At 34.3% G+C, this 26,731-nt stretch overlaps 5 protein-coding genes and 1 long non-coding RNA gene across 8 annotated transcripts; 4 read left to right on the plus strand and 2 right to left on the minus strand.

The window, feature by feature from the left end:
- The first annotated feature begins 9 nt into the window (after positions 1 to 9).
- On the plus strand, positions 10 to 5,099 carry LOC142546317 (uncharacterized). Of its 2 annotated transcripts, none has more exons than XM_075653974.1 (8): positions 10 to 266; positions 1,265 to 1,461; positions 2,248 to 2,300; positions 2,583 to 2,670; positions 2,784 to 3,541; positions 3,696 to 4,136; positions 4,230 to 4,286; positions 4,490 to 5,099. In XM_075653974.1, the coding sequence occupies exons 2-8, from the start codon at positions 1,296 to 1,298 to the stop codon at positions 4,688 to 4,690; spliced, it is 1,764 nt and encodes a 587-aa protein (XP_075510089.1). In that variant the 5' UTR covers positions 10 to 266; positions 1,265 to 1,295; the 3' UTR covers positions 4,691 to 5,099. The 2 variants fall into 2 exon arrangements, with proteins under 2 accessions (XP_075510089.1, XP_075510088.1); XM_075653973.1 differs by having other exon boundaries at positions 1,293 to 1,461.
- A 1,458-nt stretch (positions 5,100 to 6,557) lies between these two features.
- Positions 6,558 to 7,886, plus strand: LOC142546320 (auxin-induced protein 15A). The gene has a single exon (XM_075653976.1). It carries the CDS (start codon positions 7,145 to 7,147, stop codon positions 7,511 to 7,513), a length of 369 nt encoding a protein of 122 aa, XP_075510091.1. The 5' UTR covers positions 6,558 to 7,144; the 3' UTR covers positions 7,514 to 7,886.
- Positions 7,887 to 9,131: 1,245 nt separating this feature from the next.
- On the minus strand, positions 9,132 to 10,960 carry LOC142546319 (uncharacterized). Its single transcript, XM_075653975.1, has one exon. It carries the CDS (start codon positions 10,847 to 10,849, stop codon positions 9,476 to 9,478), a length of 1,374 nt encoding a protein of 457 aa, XP_075510090.1. The 5' UTR covers positions 10,850 to 10,960; the 3' UTR covers positions 9,132 to 9,475.
- Positions 10,961 to 12,655: 1,695 nt separating this feature from the next.
- LOC142546321 (29 kDa ribonucleoprotein A, chloroplastic-like) lies at positions 12,656 to 15,129 on the plus strand. Its single transcript, XM_075653977.1, has 5 exons — positions 12,656 to 13,078; positions 13,664 to 13,765; positions 13,955 to 14,257; positions 14,611 to 14,716; positions 14,881 to 15,129. Exons 1-4 carry the CDS (start codon positions 12,731 to 12,733, stop codon positions 14,665 to 14,667), a joined length of 810 nt encoding a protein of 269 aa, XP_075510092.1. The 5' UTR covers positions 12,656 to 12,730; the 3' UTR covers positions 14,668 to 14,716; positions 14,881 to 15,129.
- Positions 15,130 to 17,308: 2,179 nt separating this feature from the next.
- Positions 17,309 to 18,391, minus strand: LOC142544719 (uncharacterized). Its single transcript, XR_012820090.1, has 2 exons — positions 18,313 to 18,391; positions 17,309 to 17,789 (listed from the first exon to the last, which is right to left on the minus strand). It is a non-coding gene; the product is annotated as an uncharacterized LOC142544719 (long non-coding RNA).
- Positions 18,392 to 23,080: 4,689 nt separating this feature from the next.
- On the plus strand, positions 23,081 to 25,882 carry LOC142546322 (pentatricopeptide repeat-containing protein At2g13600-like). Of its 2 annotated transcripts, none has more exons than XM_075653979.1 (2): positions 23,081 to 25,178; positions 25,292 to 25,882. In XM_075653979.1, exon 1 carries the CDS (start codon positions 23,442 to 23,444, stop codon positions 24,720 to 24,722), a length of 1,281 nt encoding a protein of 426 aa, XP_075510094.1. In that variant the 5' UTR covers positions 23,081 to 23,441; the 3' UTR covers positions 24,723 to 25,178; positions 25,292 to 25,882. The 2 variants fall into 2 exon arrangements, with proteins under 2 accessions (XP_075510094.1, XP_075510095.1); XM_075653980.1 differs by having other exon boundaries at positions 25,424 to 25,882.
- Positions 25,883 to 26,731: the final 849 nt, after the last annotated feature.

Raw genomic sequence — 26,731 nt, forward strand, 5'->3', positions numbered from 1 at the left:
TGACCTTGCCAAATACGAGGAGGACTAGGAGTGTGCTTGCAGTGTCAAAGCGTCGCGAAATATAACTGCGCGACGCCACGGCGGACGTGAAAATCACATTCAATTGCAACTTTGCGAAAAACCCTTTCGATTCCGCCCAATAAATGTAAAACTCTGGAAGTACTTTCTCACTCTCCCATGAATCTCCTCCTTGTTCCTTTTTCTCTCACGCACTCAGAATTCACAAAGTGAACCGAAGAGGTAATCAGGGGAATTGAAGGCCCCAGGTTATTAGTTTCTCATTATGATGCGATTATAGTGGCTTTTCTTTTATTAGTGCGAGAATGTGGTTGTGTATTTGCTTCAATCTGTACTTTTTTTTTTTTTTATGTTTTTCGTTTAACTCTGTTGAATTTGTCGATTAGGGCTGGGATTTACTTTTTTTTTTGGTCATAGTGCGATTATAGTTGCTTTTATTTTATTAGTGCTAGAATGCGGCTGTGTATTTGCTTCAATCTGTACTTTTTTTTAAATGTTTATCGTTTATCTCTGCTGAATTTGTCGATTAGGCCTGGGATTTACTGTTTTATTTTTGTGGCTTTCTTTTTGAGTTTATGGGGGCGGAAGGGTGGGGGATTGGGTATCGGTGTGCTGGGCATTTAGTGCAAGAGAATTAGTGTGTTCTTGATAGCCCTTTTGATGGTTGCATTTGAAAATTTAGTACTTTTTCTTCGTGATTGATTAACGATTTTGTGCATTTTTTCCAGAGTTTCTTTAAAGAAGAAATTTAATTCATTATTTCATTACCTGCAAAATTGTTGCAAGTGATGTTTAGGTTTGAAACATTGCCTGCTTAATTGTTCCATGGTGGCTATGGGTGGATCATTTGTTTTAGTTTGGGGGATATAGAAGCCGGCTTAATATATTTTGAGTTGCAATGTATGCAATTTTTTTTGACACAATTTAATAAAAAGCAAATCTTGTTTTGAAAATTTAAATGATAGAGGCAATAACTGTGGCTTCAGTGGCAACTTGCTTTTTGTTCTTGTGTAAATTCATTGAATGCCTTGGATGCAACGGATATCAGCGTCATTGGTATATTTGCATATTTTTGGAATCATTACTTTGACTCAAATGCTCGTGAAACGTTGCTTGACAAGTTTAAGATACAAGATTTGAGGTATTTCATTCGTTTGATCTTTGGGTTGCTGTACATGTAACGCATTATCATCACTGTCTATCTTTTCATATTATCTTATGGTAGAATATTGTCTTCTGTGAGTAGACTTGAATAGAAAGACTAATATCATCAGGACATGGAGAATGGACCTATGACTCTTGGATCGGAAGATGGGACAATTGATGTTGAGCGTATGCTTGTAGAACCTGAAGATGGACGTATATCAATGGATAGGGTCAATTGTTTTCGTGAGAAGATCCCGAAGAATGACATGGACTTGGACGATTTTTCCTGCAGTTTTGGTATAGCCGAAATATAGCAGTGTTGACTACCTTTATCTCTCCTTAGATTGACTGATGAATTATTATCTGAATAGTTTATCTCTCTTATTGATTTTATGGTGGTTTGAATCGGAAAAATGGTGATATAGCATTTGTATAGTTTAGTCATGGGAACAAGAGCCATTAAAAAGACATTTCATCGGTGAATCAATGAACTAAAATAATTTTGGTATGTGGTATGGGATGCTAGAAGGATTTGGATACGTAATATGAATGATAAAAAAATTAATGTAAATAGGTAATTTATATGGTGTGATGATTATTGGGTATTTGTTATGTAGGTCGAGTATAATTTGAGCAATCGGCAATCATCTTATCAACCACACCAAACACTATTTAAGGATTTTATCCGGGAATCAATACGCGACAGCTTTGCCGAATAATTTTAGCATTCTTGCGATACACTATGTTTATACTATGGGCAATTGCAGCTCAATGATATGTGCTTTTCAGTAGATATTATTTTCAGGAAGAGATAGTAACTTGTTTAATTGATCTTAAGTTTCAATTTTCATTGATTAGGTTGTAAATTATTTGTGGATAACGAAATCTTACTCTCATTTTTTGTCTTTCATTCTAAAATTAAAGTCGCCGTGTCATATTTATGTGTAACATTTAAATAAATCTTCATTGTTCTCCTGATTGGATGTGTTTGACATGCATGGCATACATTTTCAGTGATGCTTCAGTGTCCTGTCTATTTTGAGTTTTTTTATGTCAACTGCCATTATTTATCACTTGATGCAGGTGGGGCAGATTCTAGTCTCGCACGGGAAGAGAGAGACGTTCCAAGGGTCGAAGTATGTCTGATTTGTTTTACAAACTGCTGAGCATTGCATTTGTAATGTCTGACTGATTATTTTTTAAATCTTGTTTATTTTTTCGATCTTTTGCCCTGCTTCTCATAATCAATATCTGTTAGAATTATGTTAATATGATACACTTGTTACGAAAATGCTGAAATATTATTGTCAAGCTTTGTGCTTTCCACGTAAATGTGAAATTGAAGTTTGGACGGATTTTGCATTTTTCAGTACAAAGACAAGGCAGTTAGACTAATCTCATTGATGTATCTGCTGTAGGTTCTTGATGGAATTCCTAGTGAAGTTCAAGTGGGATATTTTCAATTGAAAAATGAGTTCAGTAGCATGGGAGAAGAGTACCTTCTAGGTTTGCGTTTTTTGCCTTAATTTTCAGTTATTTTCTTATGAGTTTGTATGGATACATAGTGGCTTACACTGCCCCACCCGATGACCTGAGTACTATTTTCTCTATGCCTGTAGGCATTGACTTTGTCGAAAGTATTACAAATTTGAATTATGGTTCAAGCGAATGCTTGCTTACTTCAGTTTCGGACTGTCCAATTTTGGCATCTAGTGCTGATACTGATGCTCCCTGGAAATCAGATCGATTTAGAATTATGGAAGTACACGAATGTCAGAACGATCAACTTAATATCTGTAGCTCTAAACTAAGTGACATTCCCAGATACCATGAGCTCGAGACATTGGATGAGAATAAATCCTTGAAATCGCCTGCATTGTGTTCTTTAGAAAATATTGGCAATTTTTGTGATTTTTCAAGCTGCTCTTTCCAAGAAGTTTTATCTGATGAGATGGATGGAAGCCTGTCACCTTCGGGGGAAATGTATAGCAGTTTGAAGGTTGAGAAAAATGATGAAATTTGGCCACCAGGTCCAGATGTTGAGACCAATAAATTGGAAGGGGAAGATGCGTCAGCAGTAATAAAAACTCAAGCTAGATGCACGGAAACTCTTCCAATTCCAAAGAGATCGCGCAAGCCCACACAGAGGTATATTGACGAATTAGCAGATCCCATATTGAGATGTTCTAAAAGAAGACATGAAATTTCTTCTTCCACCGGTAAGGGGAAGTGTCTGGGAGTCCAGGATAATAAGAAATGTCATACAGGATCTAAAGCAATGAAATTTTCAGCTGAGGAAACTTCTGTGATAGCTATTCAAGTACCCTTTGGCTCGATAGTGCAAAAAGAATGTCCAAAGAGCCCCGAACACGTTACGGTAACTGTTATCTTATAACTTATGCGTTACTTGTCCTGCTTTCCTTTTTATCTATATGCGTTTGGACTAATGCTCATCGTTTAGCTGTTTCAAATATTTTTTGAAATGTTCGAGTACAAAGTCAAAATATTGAAGTGGTGCTTCGTGTGAGCAGGTGCGTGGTTCGGATTTTGGATATTCAATAGCCAAGTTTAAAGAATCCCATGTTACTCCCCAGAATAAAAAGAAACTGGACGAAGTTATCGCAACCATTCATTTAAAGAAGAGGAATGATTCTGTCATGGTAACAAGTCAGAAGAAAAGGAATGGCTTTGTCAAAGAAAGTCCTCCGAAGAAAAGGGTTGGCAGTGTCACATCAGGAAGTCAAAAGAGGGATGACTCTCTTACAGCTGTGCATCGAAAGAAAAAGGATGACTGCTTCACTTCAGAGATCCAGGAAGAGGCCAGTGGTCGGAGGAAGCATCACAGATTATGGACTATTTCAGAGGTTAGAAAATTAATCGATGGTGTCTCTCAATTTGGAGTTGGCAGCTGGAGTCGTATAAAAAAGCTTTTCTTTTCCACATCTTCCCATCGAACCTCTGTAGATCTCAAGGTCAACACTCTTCTTCTGAGTGCAGCTTCAGAACGTTCTGTCTATTTTTAGTTTTCGTGATTGGATATTATGTATTGCTTGTGGATTACACAGGATAAATGGCGAAATCTTTTGAAAGCAAGCGGGATTCATGAACAAAGCGAGCGAGAGGTTAGTGATCCATATTTTTCTGGTTTTTCTTTTCAAATGTATTTTCCATATTTCCCAACAGTGTCATAATGTCTCGTTTTAGACTTAACTGATTTATTTGCAAACTAGTGATGACTTGGTATGGTACTCTTTCCTATTTTTGCTCTACAATATTTGTTGTCTGATCATATTCAGTTTCATTTTCGATGTCCAAATTGATTTAGGGAGAGAAGAAACGAAACATGGCCTGGCGCCCTTTGCCAAAACCAATCCTGCACCGAGTTTGTGAACTGGCCTTGATGTATCCTTATCCAAAAGGTAAAAAATCTAAGATTTTACATATTCACAGTGATTCTCCAGCTAAAAGTACAGATATAACTCTGAGTAACTACAGAAGAATCCTGCGAAGTATTAATGGTAACTGAATCCTTCTCTTAGAATTAGTAGGCAAGTTGTGTACATTTTTCATCTCCCCCCTACAATTCTGCCTGTCCATGCTGGACATTTTGGCAGAAGTTAGTTCAGGGTTTTTCCGAATTTTGGACTGAATCTTGAACACGATGTCAGCATGGTTTTGGTGATGAATCTCTCATTTGATGCAACGGTTGGGTGATATACACAACCATAAGATCATGTGCACACAGGATCCAGAGACTTTCATAATTCAATGTTGAGTGATGCACTCGTTGTACATAAGCATGGATCAATTAGTTTGAAAAATGTTAGATGATTGTGTTAGATACGCTAGGCGTCTTGATTGTTGTTGGATACTGTCTTCCTTGGCCTTCCATTATTATTTCACTATAATCAAATGTGTTGAAGCATTTGCTGTCACGATGATCAACTCCTTCAAAACCATACTTTATTAAAGTCCGGATGTCGATGGAAAATGGATCGTTCTCAGAATTTTTATACGGAGGTAGGAAGAATGACAGAAATTAAACGCTCGTGAATCTTTCATTTTTTGGTTTGAAGTATTGCTGTGACGATGATTATTTTCGGGGTTTTTTTTCAAGCTCGGTTAACCATTTTTTTAAAATAATATTATATTTTATATAAGCCCAAATGATATTCATAATATAAATATGTTTTAGTTGTGGGACGGACGCTTTTTTACCCTTCATATTCTTCTTGGTTTTTTATTTTATTTTATGGATATTCTCATTGGTTTTAGCGTTATTTTAACCGAATTAACCGATTTTGAATCAGTTGGTTTTTGTCCGATTCGCACAAAAATCAATTCGATTTTGGTTTTATAAAAAAAAATCAGCAGGATTCGAATTGACCAAATACTCAGGCCCGATTAAACGTTACAAACTTAAGTGTGATTAATTGATCAGAAGTTTAAAACAATAAAAAAGTATTTTTTACTACTAATATAATCTTATTATGTCAAACTATAAAAACTCAAGTGTAATAATCGGAAAGAAATTTTTTTTATAACTATAATCTTATTAATCAAACTAAAATAACCATGAAATGGTACATTGACTTACTAAATTTAAGATTAAAAATATAAATTTTCAAATTCGATGCATAAAAATTTAAAATTAGAAGTACAAGTGCATTTTCAAAATTAGATACCCTACCCAAAAAAAAAAAACATGAACATTATCCACTCTTTGTTAGATCATATTCATCTAACTTCTCGTTTCACATTTGCATTATCTGAAACAAACTCACTTATCGTATTTATTTGTGGAAAAACAAATGAAATCTGAATTCATTTGTCGTAATAATTTCAAATGGTTCAAGTATTTTATTTTATTGAACAAAATATTAAATTATTGTGATATTAATCTTGGAAATAAAATTCTCATGCTTTTTATAGTATCTGACACCAACATTTCAAATTTGAGACGACTCAATTGTACCGACTTACACTCGACCACGGGTCTCACTATATTTCCTACACTCTTGACCAAACCCTTGTACTTTAAAACACTCAAAATAGTACCAAAACCCAAAAAAAAGAAGGAATTATATTGTTTTGACTTATTTTTGTGTGGGGTTTTGATTATGTGATTTTCTGAATCTTCGTCCCAATAATATATTTATCAAAAGGCAGTTAAACCATCCAACCCACAATCCTACCCCTTGAAGGGGGGATGAATTCAAAATATTTGGTGGGTATTAAAGATTCGAACTGTTTAATTAAAAATTAACTTTATAGCATAAATTAATCTCTTTCAAGTATGGGCCAGGCCGACACAAGATGCACGTAATAAAATTGTCACATATCTTGAATGTGGGATTAAATACATCCAACCACCGTACAGCCTGCAGTACACACATTATGTACTGATCAAGATTCAAGAATCAAGATGATAACTTGCCCGCTAATACAGGTAACAGTTTCAAAATCACAAGTTTTCAATATAAACAGGGCCAAGAAGAATGATCAATCCAAAATAAGCTCATAACATGCCCTAACATGCACAAAATATTCGTCGTGGTAAAGTTGGTTGAAATACGAAAAGTGTAAATTGAACATTTAGATCACCATCCCCTTTCAAACACGAGGAAGATTTTGTTTACAATATCTCTACAAGTAATGTTGCCAAGATTTTCCAAGTTGGCAGTGCACTTTGCCCAAGAAGCCTATCTTTCCCATCCCTTTTTCATATCTTATCTACCCCTTTCTTAACTCCTTTGAGAACTTCAAAAGATTACAGTTAGAGATAGGATATTTGATGTCAATATTTATTTATAGGAGAAAATGTTATTCTAAATCATGCAACGTGAGTTCTGCAATTTTTTTATCGACACGAAGTTCTAAATTAGAAGATAAAAAGGTCGAGCACAGCAACCCTGCATTCATCTACAATTGTACTAACAAAACACCATCAGACAGAAAGTAAGGAAGGCACAAAGAGAGCATGGATATCATGAAAGGGAAATTTCTGAAATCATGTACGAGAAAGTGGCGGGTAATGGGACAAAGAATCATACCTTGTGTGGCCTGCGATTCGTGCTGCAAATTGTCATGGTGGCATTTACAGCCAGTGGAGAAGATCGTTCCTGATGATGTACCGAAGGGTCACTTGGTAGTGTATGTTGGAGAATATAAGAAGAGGTTTGTTATCAAGATTACCTTACTGAAGCATCCGCTCTTCCAGGCATTGCTAGATCAAGCTCGAGAAGTGTATGCATTTACTGCTGATTCAAGACTATGCATACCCTGTGATGAAAATCTATTTCTCAGTGTTGTTCAATGCGCCAAATCGCCAATCGATGACTTCCGCTGATACGTAATCTACTGTCTACAAGTCCGGCAAAATTATATCATCTATTGTCATTTATCTATTGGTTAAAGAGGACAGTAAGTTCAAACATAACATGTTGTACTCTGGTCGTACGCATAGCACCACCCTGCCATCCAAATAGACTCCTTCAGCAAGAACCATAAAAGCTAAAAGATGAACTCAACTAATTTGCGTGACCATTCACCAGCACTCATCGATACGCAACACAATATGCATAAGACAAACATATCAGAACTATCATGCAATATAGATTTGTATTTAAATTTTTGAACATGTGGAAATATTTGCTCATCTAACTTCTCATGAAAATTCATAAGCATTTCGACGCTTGACAGATCAATTGAACCACAAACTGCAGTACCTCTGAACTTTCTGTATTCTTGCAAGGCACCATGAATACATCGGCATATATTGAGACTTGCACTTGATCCCATAACATCAGAGTGATAGGAAGCTGTCAAATTATGAATGTTTCACAATTTTCACAGAATCACAAATGCAGGTAAATATAATTCCAACAAGAATGCCATGAGAAGAGCATACTACAACTAAGATTGTTCTTAAACATCATTCAAGCTGACAAGGAATCCAATTTCTGGTATCAGATATTTTTTAAAAAAGCTAAAAGAAGTCCCCATTTATGTAACATAGCCGGTTTGTAATCTTGTTGCATCTTCCAGTTTTATGCACATGTATCGCTAACACTCCAAAGAAACAGTGGAAATAATTTTATATCCAGTAATGAGGAATAAAAAGAGAAGAGGCCATGAAAATCCCAAAAAGAAACTATTGAGGGTCTGTTTGGTTTAAATATTGTCTGTTTGTGACTACTACAAAACAAATCAAATTTTTTAAAACATACTAGCATCAAGATTTTGAATTTTTAAAGATTTTGAATTTTTGCTGCTTTTTCACTTAAAAATTGCAATATCTCAGAAACTGTAGCTCAAGTATTTCTAGTCTCACTGTATTTGGTTGTGCAAATACTTAAGTTTCTGAATATTTTTTATCTATCGATTTTTCCAAACTTAACCAAGTAACCCACTGACTAAATATGATAAACCGATCAGATTTGGGATCTAATTAGCCGATAAATTAAGGGATACAAATGAGTACTGACGTCTGTGGCTGCCAAACAAAGTGAACAAATTATGATAGCACATTCATATGCATCTAACATAGACAAAGAAAAACTTGGTAGCCCATAAAAATTTAAAACTATAAAGCAACAGATGTCTATAAACTACGAACCAGTGTTCTATTACCATGAACACTATGGACAAAAGGAACTGAGTGTGCTTTTACTTCAGCTCTCCAAAATCAACCACTTGCAATCCAATAAAATAAGCACCACAAATAATAACAAAAATTTCGTCAAAAAACTGGTTGAGTAAATAAGAGCAACATGTGATGGCCGAAAACTTGTAAATCGTCAAATCACAGAAAAAATAACCATCATCATATAGTGAACAACTGATTCATGTGCCAAAAAAAAACTTTACTGGTAGTAACCGAAGTAGCAAGAAAACAATAAAACAATCTTGGTTCATATGTAGTGAAATCAATTTGATGTGAAGGTAATGAAGTTGCTCATACCACCTTACTCAACGAAACTCGAGTAGAACGACAATTATATCACCTTGCCAACAACCATCATTACAAGTCTTTAAGGGCATAAAATACTCATGTTACAAAGCTGTACAATCATCATCAAAATTACTTGAAACAATCTCTTGCCTCATTTCAGAGTATATAGAATTCATACAAATGGTGACATCAACAAACAATTGAAGGACTAGTTCACATTTCCAGCATATTTAACAACAAAAGCACCAAAAGGCTGACAGTACTAAAGCACCTCAACTGAGCCAGTTACCACCACTACCATTAGTATAACAACCCATGGCATGGAAAAGATTTCGTATTTATGAATTTCCTTCAGGATCATCTAGCAACCTCAAGTAGACCATCCAATTCTCTTCGCCCAAACGTCCGCCCAGCTGAAGAATCATCTTTATGCCTTGCTGCAAAGTAAAAAACAAGCCAAGCCATTGTGAAATATACTTCCATCGATGACTGAAAAATCAACATAAAAACATCCCCACACACCCTTCTCAACAACCATCTCCCAATTGATCCACAAATTATTGCTTCTAACCATCTAATCACAAAAGCGGGATAAAACAATGCCATCAACATACTACACCCTTCTTTCACAATCTCTCTTCCACCCATCCTTGAATCAACTATGGCAACCCAAGTATCCACTGCAAAGATGAAGCCAAACATCAAGTCACTCAAGAACCAAGTTACAATAAACCCAGCACTCTCCCACTCGTGTCCTATTACCCATGGTGCAACGTTGGCAAATGGCATAAACTTCATTCTCAAGAAAACCTTAAAGAAGACGTATTGATCCTCTATCTCCCCAAAAAAATATATTCCCATCAACTGAGCCATTGCGTCCCTCACAGCCCATTTCATGAGAATAAACCCTGAAAGCCTCTTGAGCCCAATATTTGACCCATACCAAAACGTGCGAAAAATTGATCGGGAATTCCCCAGCAAATGATCCACTACTTTCAGGAAGATAATTCCATTCACCCAAGTATATGTAACTATAAATGCCAAAACGACATACACATAAGCAGCCGATAATACCCCAGCTAAAAAGAAAAGGGAAGTAGCATCACGGCGCCCCAGTTCAAAACCCTTAATCAAGAAATCCAGATCGACAACTGCATTACCATCATCTAGTCTGCTACCCTCAAATTTCCTCTCTTCTTCTTCCAAAAAAGTAACGTTCTTCCTGAATTCGGGCTTAAAACTGACACCTCCAGGCCTAACAATTTTGGGATAGGAGATTCCGTGATCAATGTTCGAGTTAGAGAATCCGTAATCGGGCTCGAAGTCAGAAAGAATCACAAGAGTCGCATTAGGTAGGAACTTGTTAGAGGAAGGATGGAAAAGGGAGCGGTCAAAATCAGAATCACCCGAGAAGAAATCATCGTCCAGAGTCCCAACGCGCGAGAGGTGGAGAAAGGCGCCGCGGCGACGATGGTGGCGGTGATGGGTCCGGGCGGGTGCCGATAAATCGAGACGGGACAGCAGCGATTTCAACGACGGGTCATTGTCGATAAGGGAGGACAGATAGCGAGAAGCGCTGTGAACGTTTGAGCGGAAGGTGAGGAGGAGGGAGGAGAGAAAGAGGAAAGCGATGAGATTGGAGTAGAACAACGACGTCGTTTGCTTCAGGATTTGGGTGGCTGTGGTATGGCGGATAACGAGCTGCGGAGGCGGCGAATTGCGGTGGTTCATGGCCGGCGATTTGAGAACCTTCCCAATGATGAGGGATTAAGGGGATTGGGGGGAACTGTTTGGAGCTGTGGGATCTTGGAAATGGTAAATCAATTTTTTATTCACAGAAGTTTAACTTTTATCATAAATTTAAAATATCTCACAATTTCATGAGCATGACCATGTCTTATTTCTTCTCTTCACCAACTATCTAAAGAATCAACCTTTTGTTGTCAAAAATCAAATGGTACATGCTGCGAAAATTGTGAGAGCACTTGGAAGTAAAGCAGTTGGATTTGCCAAGCTCTACAAGAATTTTGACTAGGATTTGATCATGTAATTGCATGAGATATATTCTCAAAATAACGAAGACACAAAGATAACGTTAGATTATTTTAGAAAACAGCTTGAACAGATGTGATATAGAGATTGTTCATGTAAACTCTACTATCAAACGAGACCTTAACTTTTATGATCATAATATCTTTCAGCAGCATATTGTCTTCTAATTTTTTTGATTGATAATATCTTCTAAGTTAGCAGTTCTACTAGCAACATAAATTTTGTGTTCGCGTAGATGCATCTTCTAGAGCTTTCAAACACCGGTGAAGTTGGAAAAACTCAATCCAACCCACCAACAACGACAGGTTAAATAGACAAACTCATCATAAATTAAAAAATATTACAAAAAATGTAGATTTTAAAAATCATACATTAATTATTATAAAGTTTCCAGATTCATCTACCTATGATATGAAGATAGATAATATACATATTTCAATATTCATCAGTCAACTATAAATCATTATATATATATCAAATTTCATAAATTATAAAAAGTAATATATATTTCGAAAATAATCAATTATATATATACAATTGAAATAATATAATAAAAAATAATAATTCGATGGGCCGATCCACACTGACACGTGATCCAAACGAGGTGGTCCGTTTAAGTCTCGTTTGATGGTATTAGCCCAAGTCTACAAAAACAGTGTGTTTTATACGCCTTTAAGGAAGAAAGCATGAACAATTCCAAATGGGATCCGAAGCATCGACTATAGTGAAAAACGGCATGGCTGTTTGGTTATCCAACCAATGAAACCATGTTTTCTTCGTCCATTTTCAATTTAATTTGGGTTTTCTTCTCTCTCGTTGTTTTTTAAAAGAGAATTTGGAGATTTTTTTTATGAATGACGATACTGTACCATATATTTATTTATATATATGTTCAACAAAGTCATATGTGGGGTGTAAGTGAGTCAAGTTATTCGTGAGTAGCTTGTAAGTTTGATTTTATTAAGCTCGAGCCAATTTCGAGTAGCTCAAGTATATATTTTTTAAATCGAGTTCAAGTTTCAATTATTTGTATATTAGTAGCTAACAAGTTGTTCGAGTCCTAACTATATATATAAATATATATTATTTAGAAGAATGAAAAACAATAAAGGTATTTTTACCAATGCATACTCAGATTCTAACCTCTTTCTAACCTCGTATTTATAAGTTAGAATTTAGATTTTCAAAGCTCGAGCAACTCAATATATATGAGAGTCAAGCTCAAAGTTGAAATGGATTAATCGATTGAGTTCAAGTATACAAAATTAAATTGAGTCGAACAATATGATACTAAAGTCGAATCGACTTGTATACATGTTTAGACTTACATCTAAAAGTTTCTCTTCTATTTTTTCAGATTTTTTCCCAAAAAAAAAAAACGGAATCGTTTTTTTTTAAAAAAAATCGGCAATCTTATAAACAAACACGCCCTTAAAAACCTTATCTACACAATATTATTTAACTTCATTATTACTACACGTTATCTTCACTCTGTGTCTCTGTCCAAAACCCTTGAAGAGCAGAAAACCTCGAGAACTTGCCTTCAAACCGCACAGCTGAATGGCAATGGCTGCATCCCTCCACCTCCTCTCCGTCGCCCCACAGCCCCTTTCCCTCCACCGCTCTTCCTCCGCCTCCGCCCATCCTCTCTTCCCTCCCTCTTGTCTGAAACCTCTGCCGAAACTCACGTTTCCTCCTTCAGTTGAAGATTACACCCACCCCACTTCCAGATTTATCCGAAATGTTATGGTTTCATCTGACTTGGATGAAGGGTTGGAGATGGGAGACGAAGAGGACCCGAGTTTCTCGCCGGAACTGAAGCTTTATGTGGGTAATTTACCTTTCAGTGTCGACAGTGCTGCTCTCGCTGAGTTGTTTGGAAGAGCCGGAAATGTGGAGATGGTCGAGGTAACTTTTATTTTACAGTATGGAATAGACTTCATGGAAGTTTAGCCAAGTGGTTTATAAAAGCATTTTGTTTACATTTCTGGCTCGCTGGCTGGCTATTTTACCAACAGCATTTTAGGTGGAAGAGATATTCTAACCACAAGCACTTTCAGTAGAGCTTTTGAAAATGTTTTTTTTTTTTAAACGCAGAAGCAGTTTTATGTTTTAAAATAATGAAAAAAGAATTTATTATCTTGCGAGAGCATGAAAACCTTGGAAGCCACAGTTTTTTAGCCTACTGAATATTTAAAAGAACTTTTACTTTAAAAAAATAAAAGAAACCTTATGTAAAGAGGTAACGAACAATTCTTCATCCAAATGCACTACAAGGTTTTAAGCTCTATCTCGTTCGAGTGTGTGTTGAGACGAATTTCGGTTCTCCTAAGTTGTTTTGCAGCGTCTTTAATTCGTATACAGACAGATGTATTGGCTGAATGGACAGATATGAGGAAGTATGATTGAAGGAAGTAGGCAATATTTGAAATGTTTTTCCAAGAGAATTAATCCATTTAATTTTTCTGTGTCTCCGTGTTATCAACTCTGCAGGTTATATATGATAAGCTCTCAGGAAGAAGTCGGGGTTTTGGCTTTGTGACTATGTCTACTACCGATGAAGTTGAAATCGCAGCTCAACAATTCAACGGATACGTAAGCTTCCATATTCATTCTCATAATTACATGGTTTTAGGTAGTCCAACGAGTACTATCCAAAGAAACCAGTTGCTTGAATCATTGTGTTACTTAATTTTGAGTTTGAGGTGTATTGCTACTTCTCAATGCTTCTGCCTCTTGAGTGTCTTTTTGGTTATCATTTCATAGTTTTTGGATTTCATGCAGGAATTTCAGGGAAGAGTGTTGAGGGTAAATTCAGGGCCAGCACCTTCGAAGAGGGAGATTTCATCATTCGGAGGCAGATCCAGGGTAGGGTCGAGTTCCGATGGCACCAACCGTGTTTATGTGGGTAATCTTGCCTGGGGTGTGGACAATCTTGCACTCGAGACCTTGTTCAGCGAGCAAGGAAAAGTTCAGGAAGCAAGGGTGGTTTATGACCGAGAAAGTGGTAGGTCGAAGGGGTTTGGGTTTGTAACTTACAATTCAGCTGATGAGGTCAACAATGCCATTGAATCATTGGATGGAATTGTAAGTATTCACACACACACACATGTATATCACGTGGAATCATGGTCTGCTGCTGCTACTTTTGTTGGTTGATTTCGTTTCCTGGAGGTTCTAGCATTCTGGAGTCCCTGATTACCTTGATTGATCTTTACAGTTATCATATGTTCATGGTACTTTTTAACACCATAAGTAATAAATCGATACTCATGATTGATCAGCTTAAAGTATGAATCATGAAATCCATTACTAGATTCATGTATTTCTCCAAAATCAGACAGATAAACTTGGGTATAAAATAAAATTATTCACACAGTTTTTCTGCACTTGTATTTCTGTAATTTGGAGTATGATTTGTGCTTTCATTCTTGATGCAGGACCTTAATGGCAGGTCTATTCGAGTTAGCGCTGCCGAGTCCCATCCAAGGGGTTAATATTAATAACTCAATATTTCAAGATCCTCCAGCAACGAAACATTTCCTGGTATATACCCCTAGCTAACTCGAAAAAATTTCGAAGTTTACATCTACTTTTCATTCATGTGTGTTCTGGGAATGATATTTTGTAAAACGTGATCCTTGTTACATTTTGTGTCTATGATCCTCCATTAAGTGTGATTTTCGAACTCTAGTTTGTCTCTGCATCAGATCATATGTTGAGTTGCAGCTGCATTAGTTCTTGAACCGCTGCTCGAAACGAAGCGAAACGAAACGAGCGCTCTCCCACTCTGCCTGAGTACAAGTTGCAGCTACGAATTCTCACTACTGCATTTACATTGATTGGGAGCTTTTGGTGTATCCTCTGAGAATGGGAACTTTCTTATTGGATTAACATTTTTGGATCGTCGAAACTTACGTTTAGTGGATGAAGAGTTACTTGCGTGCATGTTTGAAATTTTGTTCTGGGTCCCCCGAGTCGTAGCAAAAAACGTGAAAAATCCTTGATTATAAAATATATATTTATCATCCCCGACATCTTTAAATTATTTATTTATTCTTGTTATCATCTGGTTGACTTAAAACAATTATCTTCAAATGATAAAATATATGACGATTCGATTCGATTCTTCCTAAAATCAATAGGCATTTTGAACAAGCGATCCTCATGAGTCATGATAATTTTTTTTTTTTTTGGAATGAAAAACATTCATCGGGAAGCGTTATTAGGTAAGAAGCTAGTAAAATATTGAGAGTAGTTTTTTGTGAGATGATCTCACGAATCTTTATATGTGAGACGGTCAATTTTATTGATATTCAAAATAAAAAGTAATACTCTTAGTATAAAAATTAATACTTTTTTATGGATGATCTAAATAAGAGATCCATCTCACAAAATGCGACCCGTGAGATCGTCTCACATAAATTTTTGTCAAACATTGAATACTTCATCCACTTTTTTTTTTTTTTGAATTCTATATTGGAATTTTCGGTATTTTTGGACGTCTACATCATTGCGTAGAAGACATTTGAAACTCTAAACATTCACCAGCGTTAAATTTCTCAAAGCATTTAACTCACTTTACCTTGTCGATATGTTAATTCTTGATCAACCACACATGCATTGATTTATCTTATCATTAAGGTCATTTGTGCTACTTTCATTCACTTATATCATTGTATAACAAGTGTAATAAAAAGAGTGAATACATCCTTGTAATAAAAAGAGTGAATACATCCTTGTAACTGTCATATTAATTTTCATATGAACAGATTTGTGATTTTTAAGTTTAATACGAGTTTTGGTTGAGTACAGATAGACTTAGCTGAAGTGAGACCGTACAAAATGCTATTGTATTATCCAAAATTTCTATTAGATACGTTCCTGCATAAGAAGAATGAGAAACATAGAATAATTTAAAATTCCAACTCCAACAAAAAAATATTTTTTCTTATTTATTTTATCTAGATTTTTTATTTTGCTATTCATTGCCATCAACTTAGATACACACTTATCCTAGCACAATCCTTCCACACTTTATGAAATCATTTTAAAGTTATCTGCAAAATCCAGCTGCTTGTGAATCTTGATTTCAGTTGAGAATACATTCTCAATCATTTGAATACTCACTATATTGATGAAATCTTTTAAAACAATCTCATTTTTTAATGAAAAATACGAAGTATGAAAAATTCGCATGCAAACACATTTAGTAACCCAGGATTATTGGTATATAATTACATGTGAACCCAAAAAGTTCATGAAAATTAACACTGTTGTTTTCACCACATAAAGTTCTTCTCATACGACGGAAAACCCAATAATAGAATGAACAACAGGAGATAAGAAGTAAAAAAATTGAACAATGTGACCAAAATTATTCTTTACAAAACCCTAAAACCCTAGATAAGGACATGTTTAACAAGATCAAAATGGGTGCCACGTGTCCACGGATGAAGCTATAACTTATTTCGAAGAGGGGATATATATTTTCAAATATTCAATCCCTAAAAAATAAAAATAGAAATATAGTTTTTTAACATTTACTCACAAATAATATTATAATAATACGTATTATATTCCACATATATTAAAATTTTGATTTAAAAAAATCTTTATTTGTTACAATGATTTTGTTTAATAATTATAAGAATAGGTCTCTTGTGAGACGATCTCACGAATCTTTATCTGTGAGACGGGTCAATCCTACCGATATTCACAATAAAAAGTAGTACTCTTAGCATAAAAAATAATACTTTTATGTTTGACCTAAATAAGAGATATGTCTCATAAAATTCGACCCGTGAGACTGTCTCACACAAATTTTTGTCTAATTATAAACTGTTGGTTGAAAATAAATTACATAACAAATAGAAAAAAACTAGAATGCCAACAAGTTTTCAATACGTCATTTATATAAAATTCAAAAGAACCAACGCTATCTTCAACACTATTTCTATTTAAATTTTCTATTTAAATCGAACAAGTCTTTGCAGGCAATCTTGCCTTGCGCCGAGACCTTGTTCAGCGAGCAAGGAAAAGTTCAGGAAGCAAGGGTGGTTTATGACCGAGAAAGTGGTAGGTCGAAGGGGTTTGGGTTTCTAACTTACAATTCACCTGATCACGTCAACAATGCCATTGAACAAGGACTGCGATCTTTATTCATTCAACATATTATCTTATTTTACAACACAGTAATATTCATCCAACATCGATAAGGTTTTTTAATCCATTAATCAACCTTAAACGATGATGGAAACAGCTTGCAACATAAAGTATTACAAGACAATAACTCAAATTAAACAAGCAAAGTACACAACAGGGAGATCATCTTAACCGATCATTATTGAAAACAAATGAAAACTAATCTTGGCGACATACGAGACTTGAACCGAACCAGTCTTGGATATCACGTGACGAGTTTAAAAAATTACGCATGTGGGGAATAGGGAGGTCGATCTTTGAAACATGCAGTGACCCGAACAACAATCGTCATCAATCTCACAACGAGTGGTTAGAGCACTTGGGCTAAGAGGATCGATGCAATCTTGAAGGAGTTTCCTCGATGGAGTAGTCGCCATCACCATTGATGAAGTACTCATTCTTATGACTCCCGGATCTGCAAATATACGTATTTAATATTCAATCATTATTATCATACATATACATGGGAAAAATCAATTGAAAATTTGATCACATCTCTATGTAATTTTGATCTTTTATGTTGTTAAAAAATTAGAGTATCAGTACTGTATATTTCAATTGCTCACAATTTTACGAATGTTGCTATTGTCACACTACATACATCAACATCGTATATTTCAATTTTTCAAAATGTTAGTCCTTTTTTTTTTTTCTAGAGTACTGGTGTGTAACATCAACGATGTGTTGTTGACAAGATGGCGGAACATGACAAAATGACTAGGATCGCTGGAAAAGCAAAAGTAAAAGCAAATATATCAACATGTGTAACAAATAAATAGCGCCGATGACATTGATTTATGTTTGTGTATATATAAAATGATTCTGATTGCGCTCCATATTTTAATTTGAAGTCGTAACTAAATACCAAATTGAGCATTATTGTGATTAAAAATAAGAAAAATAGTGTTAAAGAAAATAAGAGAAAGAGAGTTAATTACTTGGCGTAGAAACCAAAAGGAGACACAAGAAAGCTAGCTTGAGTAATGCCTTCTCCATTGATGTGTTTTGATTGAATTAAAAGTCCAGGAGATATCCTTTTATAGTAGGAAATTGCCATACTTTTAGGGAATTTATGCATTATTAAAGAAATTATTGAGTAGTTCATATTAATTAAAAAATATACAAAGTACAGTATCATGATCAAATATTTATCACATGGGAATCGCTTGTAATATTTCTTTGCATACTTGCATAAACTAAAATTTATATCAATCAAGATTTGCGTGATATTTTTTAAATAAGTCAACGTACTCAATTAACGTGCTAACAGATAGATAATCAGTTTTGATGAGAACAAAAGATATGACAAGTCATCTGTTCCAAGTTCAAACAAACCAAAACCATGAATCTTGCATCGTTAAGATAGTCGTTAAATACAAAGGACAAAAATATTTAATGTTTCTACAATTTAGGACAATACAAAAATTTCTTTGAGACTGTCTCACTTGTCAATTTTGTAAGACAAATCTCCAACTTAATCCAACCGATGAAAAAATGTTATTTTTTATGTCAAAAATATTACTTTTAATTAACCACAAGTATGGACGACGTCAATCATCTAACAAACATAGATCCGTGAGACCGTTTCATAGGAGACATACTCAATCTAGAACAAATTACACCAGTCTTTCCAGAAAATGATATGTAGTCTCGAGTAGATCAAATAAGTATGGACGACGTCGATCATCTTACAAATATAAATCCGTGAGACCGTTTCATAGGAGACATACTCAATCTAGAACAAATTACACCAGTCTTTTCAGAAAATGATATAGAGTCTCGAGTAGATCAAATACGAACTGTGGTATAAGTTGACATAAAAGAGATTGATATTCTTGAAGGGAAAAAAAGACGAAGAAAAGATGGTGATCAAGAACACACACATGTGTATATATATATGTATTATTTAAAAATGCACTAATGTTCTCATATGACCATAGATGTTCATTCTCTCATGTAGAGAAACATTAATCCTCATGCTCACACTACACAAGTAATCATTTTAAAACAAGGAGCACCTTCGTGCATTCGAGCACAACTTGATTGTCATATCAGATCATCGTAATAAATGTGTTCGTCGTGCAACAACTTGTTGTTTCATACTCTTATTCAACTTTCATATCATTTTGATAAGAACAATTGAAGAAATTAGAGTTGATCAACCGTGTTGTCGTCAGGTTGATCAATAGTAGGTCGGTTAAGACTTGTCGTCCTTAATGATTGAGTATGTTAGGAGTCTCAGTTGAGAGTAAATCATCGCCTGAAATGAGTTTATACAACATGATTGTATAAATATAAGTCTTCTATTGGAATCTTTCCGAAGATAAGAATGAGAAACGTAGAGGAATTCGGTCCTCGAACGTTCAGAAACAAATCTATGTTAATTTATTTGTTTTACACAATCAGTTGTGACACACACTTTTTCGTTTCTTTCAATTATAGTTATTATCACAATTTATTTTAAAACTATTTGATTGATCAGTTTAGATCACAAAATAATTTTATCATTTAATAACCCAATCATGAAATATTTTTTAATAGTCTCAAACTTATCTTAACACTAGTATTTAAAATACATAGACTACATGTTATTCATTTACTATAACTATATGAATTGTTATTTTAGTGCCTATTAATCGTGGGAAGAATCAAAATGAATCAAACTAAATATATATTTTATGACGAGTGCATATATTAAGTAGTCAAAGTATTATGTTAATATTTAAATTCCCAACGAGATTTGCTTGTTATTCTTATGATTATTATTATAACTGATTTTATCATGTTCTAACCGGATCCATGTGTATTATCCTCTAACTAAACGAATTATTATTTAATGACCGTCGATTTTTTGAAGAATAAAATAAAATAAATTCAAATTAATATATACTTTTTAATTTGTATCTAATGAGAGGGAATATTTTTTAATTCAACCACATAATAATAGCAAATAAATAAATTAAAGATAAAGGATACATACCATACAAATATTTTTGGATATAATAATAAAAATAAATGTTATTTTTGAAATAATTTAAATAAAAATTAATCTAGACACACATTTTTAAGGGAGAGCTCAAAAAAAAAAAAATATTTGTTTTGGAATTTTTTCATCCAAGAACATTTTAATTATTGAAAAATCATATTTTTTTCACTGTTTCTTAAATTAACGTGCAAGATAGTGTGTGTGACATTTAAATTATTTATTATTATTATTATTATCATTATGTTGTTGACTTTAGACGATTCGATTTGATTTGATTCGATTCTTCCCAAAATCAATAGGTATTTTGGACAAGCGATCCTCATGAGTCATGGTAATTTAAATATCAACATAATAATTTTTTTAGCATAACATAAGAGATAAAGATTGAGAAAACCACAATTAAACTAGTTAAGAATAGAGTAAGCAGAAAATAATATAAAAAATGTAGTCCAGATTTTTAACTCAAATTAATTGTTGGATCTAGCTAATAAGTTTCGGTGATAACAAAACAATGATTAATATAAGAACAAGTAAAATTAATAAAACTATTGTAAGCAAAATCTTACATAGGAAAGTAAGGATAAAATGTTTTGCATCAGTGAAGTATCAGCCCCGCTGAAGATTAGCTAAATGCTAAAGCACAAAGGAACCTTGCTAAATAATTGGAAGAAGAGTAGGTCTCGTGTGAGACAGTTTCACGGATCTTTATCTGTGAGATGAGTCAATCCTACCGATATTCACAATAAAAAGTAATACTGTTAGCATAAAAAATTATAATTTTTCATGGATAACCCAAATAAGAGATCTTTCTCACAAAATATAACCCGTGAGATCGTCTCACACAAATTTTTATCTTGGAAGAAAGCATGAAGCAACCTTGCTAAAATCTTATTTGAAAACTGTATGATACTTGTCAAAAATCTTAACCGTGTAACAGGTGACGTTATACGGTTTGTAACAGATATTCAGAATTCGTTTGAAATATTTCTAACAAAGTCGCAGAGCTCAACCAAGAAAGCATGAAGCAACTCTTTTAATCTTGCCCGTGGTTTTTACCCTAATAATTTTTCGGGGTTTTCCACGTAAACCTCGGTGTCCAGTTTATTCTTTATTTTCGGGTTTTATTATCTCAAATTTCGCACGTGAGACGAACATTTCGACTATACAAGTTATGGTATTATCCAAAACTTTCTATTAAGTATCTTTCTGCACAAAAAAAATAAGAAACATAGAAAAATTTAGTCTTGAACTTCCAAACGAACGATTGTCTTATTTACTTTATGACATTTTTTTATTTATTTAGTTATTTATTGCCATCAACTTAGCTATTCATTGATCCTGGTACAATCCTTCCACACTTTACGAAATCATTTTAAAGTTATCTGCAGAGTCCAATTGACAGAGAATCCTGATTTCGGTTGAGAAACTGTTCTCAACCAACTTGAACACTCACAACATTGATATCTCATTTGTAATGAAAAATATGACACATGAACAAATTTCATTCAAGCACATTCAGCTGCTTAGGATTGTGACGTGGTATATCATTCATTACATATGAACCCATGAAGATCATGAAAACAACACTGTTTTTTTCACCACAAAAAAGCGATTCTAAAATGACGGAAAACCGAATGAACAACAGAAGATAATAAATAAACAAATATGATAATGTGACCAAATACATTCTTTACAAAACTTTATACAAGGAAATATTTTGCAAGATCAAGATGGGTGCGACATCCAAGGACGAAGCTAGAACTTATTTTGAATATGAGGATTTTTTTTCAAATTAATTAATCGTCAAAAAATGAAAATATTAATACAGTTTTTTCACATTTCCTCACAAATAATATTAATAATAATATTTATTATATTCGACATATATTAAAAAATTGATTTAAAAAATCTTAATTTGTTACGATGATTTTTTTAATAATTATAAACTGTTGGTTTACATAACAATCAGAAAAATCTAGAATGCCAAAAGATTTTCAATATGTCATATATAACAAATTCCGAAGAACCAACCCTTATTTTCAACATTATATCTTGAAATAAGAATTGATCTTTATATAACCTCATAATTTGATGCAAATCTGTTGTGAGGGGAAGCCTAATAGAATTTTTTTAAATTATATGATTTACATACAAATTTTTTTATTCTGTAATTAAAATTTTAAAAATCATAAATATTCATATCACCCAAAAAATGTTATTTAATTTTTTAAACACAAAACTTTCGTGGACGGTTTCACGATTTAATTTTGTGAGAAATATCTCTTATTTGGATCACTAATGAAAAAAATATTATTTTTATGCCAAAAGTATTACACAAAGACCGTCTCACGATTTAATTTCACGAGACATATATCCTATTTGGGTTACATATTAAAAAAATATTAATTTTTATACCAAAAGTATTAATTATTATCGTAACTATATATATGGTTGACTCATTTTACGGATACGTGAGATCGTTTCAAAATAAACTTGTTATTTTTTAAAACATATATGAAGTTAATTCAAATTCAATAATTTAAATGCGAAAAATAATGTTTGGGCTGATTCGATTTGGTTATGTCCAAATCGTAAAAGGATGAGAATAAGAAAAAAAAAATTGAGATGAGAAAAGATTCTCAGTGAAATGTAAAAAAATATTAAACCTTTGACCAATCTAGAAGTGAATTAGACCTATATTTTTTTACCCTCATGTTCATGTTACTGATAGCTAAAATACGGTATTGTCGTAAATTTGTAGTCCAATTTGAATCAGATTCAGCCTATTCTTGCCGGAAAATGTTGGGATTTTAATCATATTAGCTGATTACCAGTTTGGTAGAAATTATATGGTGCAAAGAAGGTTCAATCTCAACTCAACCAAATCAATATATGTTTCCACGATCTTCAAATCCCCCTTTTTACGTACTCTACACGCGGGTATTCATTTTCCCGAAATTGTGGATACAGGGCATTCTTTAAGCAGTCGAAAGAATGAAATTCTGGTGAGACTAACCCAAAAAATGTCACATCTTTCGCTTAAAGGAGAGGTTGATCACTGCGAGAAAGATTTTTGATGAAATGAGGGTGAGGGATCTAGTTTCATGGAATGTGATGATCAGGTGCTATGCTGAGAATGGAATGGTTGAAAATGCGAGAGAGTTGTTCGATGAAATGCATGAGAGGAGTTCATTTTCGTGGAATACAATGATCATGGCTTGTATGCTAGCAGAGAGAATTTACATGGCGTTGAAGCTATTTGTGGTAATGCCTGACAAAGATGTGGTGAGCTGGACGGCTATGATTACTGGATTGTGCCGTTCTTCGCTTGTCGATGATGCCTGGCGATTGTTTAAACAAATGCCTGATGCCAATTCCGTTTCTTGGTCTTGTATCGTGTCAGGTTTTCAACAAAATGGCTTCGCGAATGAGAGCTTGATGGTGTTCAAAGAAATGTTGTTGGTAGGAATTCACCCGACTCCTCATTTGTTCTCAAGTGCGCTATCCGCTTGTGCCGATCTGGCAATGGTTTCAATGAGTGAGCAAATATACTGTCAGCTTCTTAGACGAGGCTTTCATGGCAACACAAATGTCGGGAACTCAGCTATTTCTATGTTTGTCAAAGTCGGAAGCATTCATTATGCAAGGGCTGTTTTTCTTGACTTAGACAAACCTGATCTTCTGTCGTGGAATGCTATGATTACTGGTTTTTCCAAGCATGGGTATGGGATTGAAGCAATGATGGCTTTCCATCAGATGCAAAAAGCTCGGTTTTATCCTGATAGTATTACCTATATGGGAGTTTTACACGGTTGTAGCCATTGCGGGTTTGTGGAGGAAGGGAGGCAATATTTTCTCTCAATGAAAATGGATTCTGGTATTTCTCCGGGACCCGAACATTTTTCCACTATGGTAGACATGTACGCACGTGCTGGAAAACTTAAAGAAGCATATACAGTTATCATGGAGCTTCCTTTTGAGCCAACATCAATCTTTTGGAGGGCATTATTAAATGGATGTAGGATTTGGGGTGATTTTAAGTTGGGTGTCTTTGCGGCTGAGCAAATATTGAAACTTGAAAGGTTCAATTCGAGTGCATGTTCAATGGTTATTAATATTATGGCTTTGGCTGGAAAATGGAAGGAGGTTGCAACAATGCGGCAACTTATGAAGGAAACAGAGGTTAAAAAGGAGTTGGGCTGTAGTTGGATTAATATGAGGGGGATAAATCATTTATTTACTACCGGGGACAAGGCACATCCAAAGGGAGATCAAATTTTCCAGATTGTCGAGTTATTGGCATATGATGGAGCTAGAGAACATTCGGAAACAAGGGGGTCTTTGGATATCGAAATATGTTAATGCTCTATATTCTTGTGAGTTGACATTACATCATAACCTTTTCCTAGAAATCTTTCTGAATAGATGATCTTTGGCAATCTCAGAATTGATTTTGAGGAACTTTCATGTCATAAGAATGGAAGGATAAATCACTATAAGATAGTTAGACTCGACAGGGAACCAATTATGCATACCTGAAAAGTGATAACAGACAAGATCAGAGCAAATGAGAGAGCATATTTGTTTTCTAACATATGACGCATAAAAAATGTTAAATTACATAAAAAAATTGAAAAAATGAGGGATCGTTCTTGGTCGTCCCTCTGTGGCTCGACACGAAAATAGGCTAATCTTTTGTCTTTAAACTCGAACAATGAACAACAATGAAGCAGAAGGAATCAAGAAGATGCCAAACTTATAATTCTTGAGCAACTTCAATAGCAAGATCCTATGTAATGTTCTCTCCTGCATGGAAAGGTGCGCATATTCCATCAGCAAAAAAATTTATTTCATTTCAAATTGTTTGTTTTGTTTTTTATTACGCTAACGTCGTGTTTATCTATTTCTTCAATACATGACAATTCTTTTAGTACAATGTGGGGGAGGGAGATCGAACATACATCTACGAGTTACACGGATGAGACCACTACCACTGGGCTACAAAGCCCGGTCTCTCAAGACATGACATTATCCATCTCAAACATAGTTTGAAGAAGCCTAAGTTACGAGGAAATGCTACGTACCACCTTTTTGTTTCAGGTAAGATGACTATCCATTTACATGAAAAAAACTACATTTTTCATCATATTTGGAATATACAAGATTAGTATATTATGATTAGTACTTAGCACGCATTGGACAATGTGGTCTGGGTTTATTCGCCACATGGTTTATTTAGTCGAGCTCAGATTTGGCTCCATTGAACATCGATCTTATGCTGCGATTTTTTAATCGAATTCGAATATGCCTTCTATGTGTGCTTGAATTCCAAAAGCCAAAGCAATTTATAACAACTATAGTCGTCATTATAATCTCCCAAGATGAAGCCACTAAGGCTAACTCCAACCGGGGGCTATTCTCTGAGCCAGGTTGAAGCACAACTCTGGCACAGTACTGTAGTAGCGCCGATGCTTTCGTTCACATATAATTTTTTACGGTTTTTGTTTTTATTGTAATTACTATTTAGGGTTATAATTTAAGATTAATTTTGATATTCGTTATATTATTTTGTAAAATTTAATTTTGAATAATAGTTACTTTTATTATAAAGTTATTGTATAATTGTTAAACTAATACTCAATTTATTATTATATTAAATAATAATAATTAAGCACTAATTTTGAGAATATTCAAACAGATGAGTTGGAGATAAATTTTATATTCGATGAAAACTAGCATTAGAATTTTATAAATGAGTTGGAGTTGCAATCTTCACCCTTTGAAGTTAGCTAAACCTTTTTGCACGCACTTACCATGCATGATTTATTGTCTTTTCCGTCATCCCCGAAACCCTTAACCAGGAATTCCAAGCATTGATCTGATTATGGAAATGGCCGATAAAGTTTATTTATTGAATGAAAGTTTGAATTTAATATGGAGTGCCCACTTAAATGATTCTTTTTGACAACTTTATTTCTTCTCTTCTTTTGACTTGTTGCCACGAAGGGGGAGACATTTACTATTCCACAGATCACTGTTTGTCACATTGATCTGGAAAAAAGAAGTATGAAAATAACCAATGAATGAGGAAGAAATCTCTTCTACTGTTCACCACAATCACTGTTCCTTTTGACCACCAAATAAAAAAGAACGTCAAAGATTATATAAATCTTTTTGAACTAGAAAATATTAAGTGTCTTGAATTCGATCTCGAAGCTAAATTTTGTATATGCTCCATGGTTTAAAATTGATTTTTTTTTTTTTTTTTTGAAAAAAAAAGTTCGATCGAAGCTCGAAATTTGTAAAGTCACTTCTCCATTTAAATTAATCTTCGGGAATGGATACATTCAGTAAGGATGAACAGGTCGGTT

This window comes from Primulina tabacum, chromosome 5, assembly GCF_025594145.1.
Source record: "Primulina tabacum isolate GXHZ01 chromosome 5, ASM2559414v2, whole genome shotgun sequence".
In the NCBI taxonomy this organism is placed as follows: Eukaryota; Viridiplantae; Streptophyta; class Magnoliopsida; order Lamiales; family Gesneriaceae; genus Primulina; species Primulina tabacum.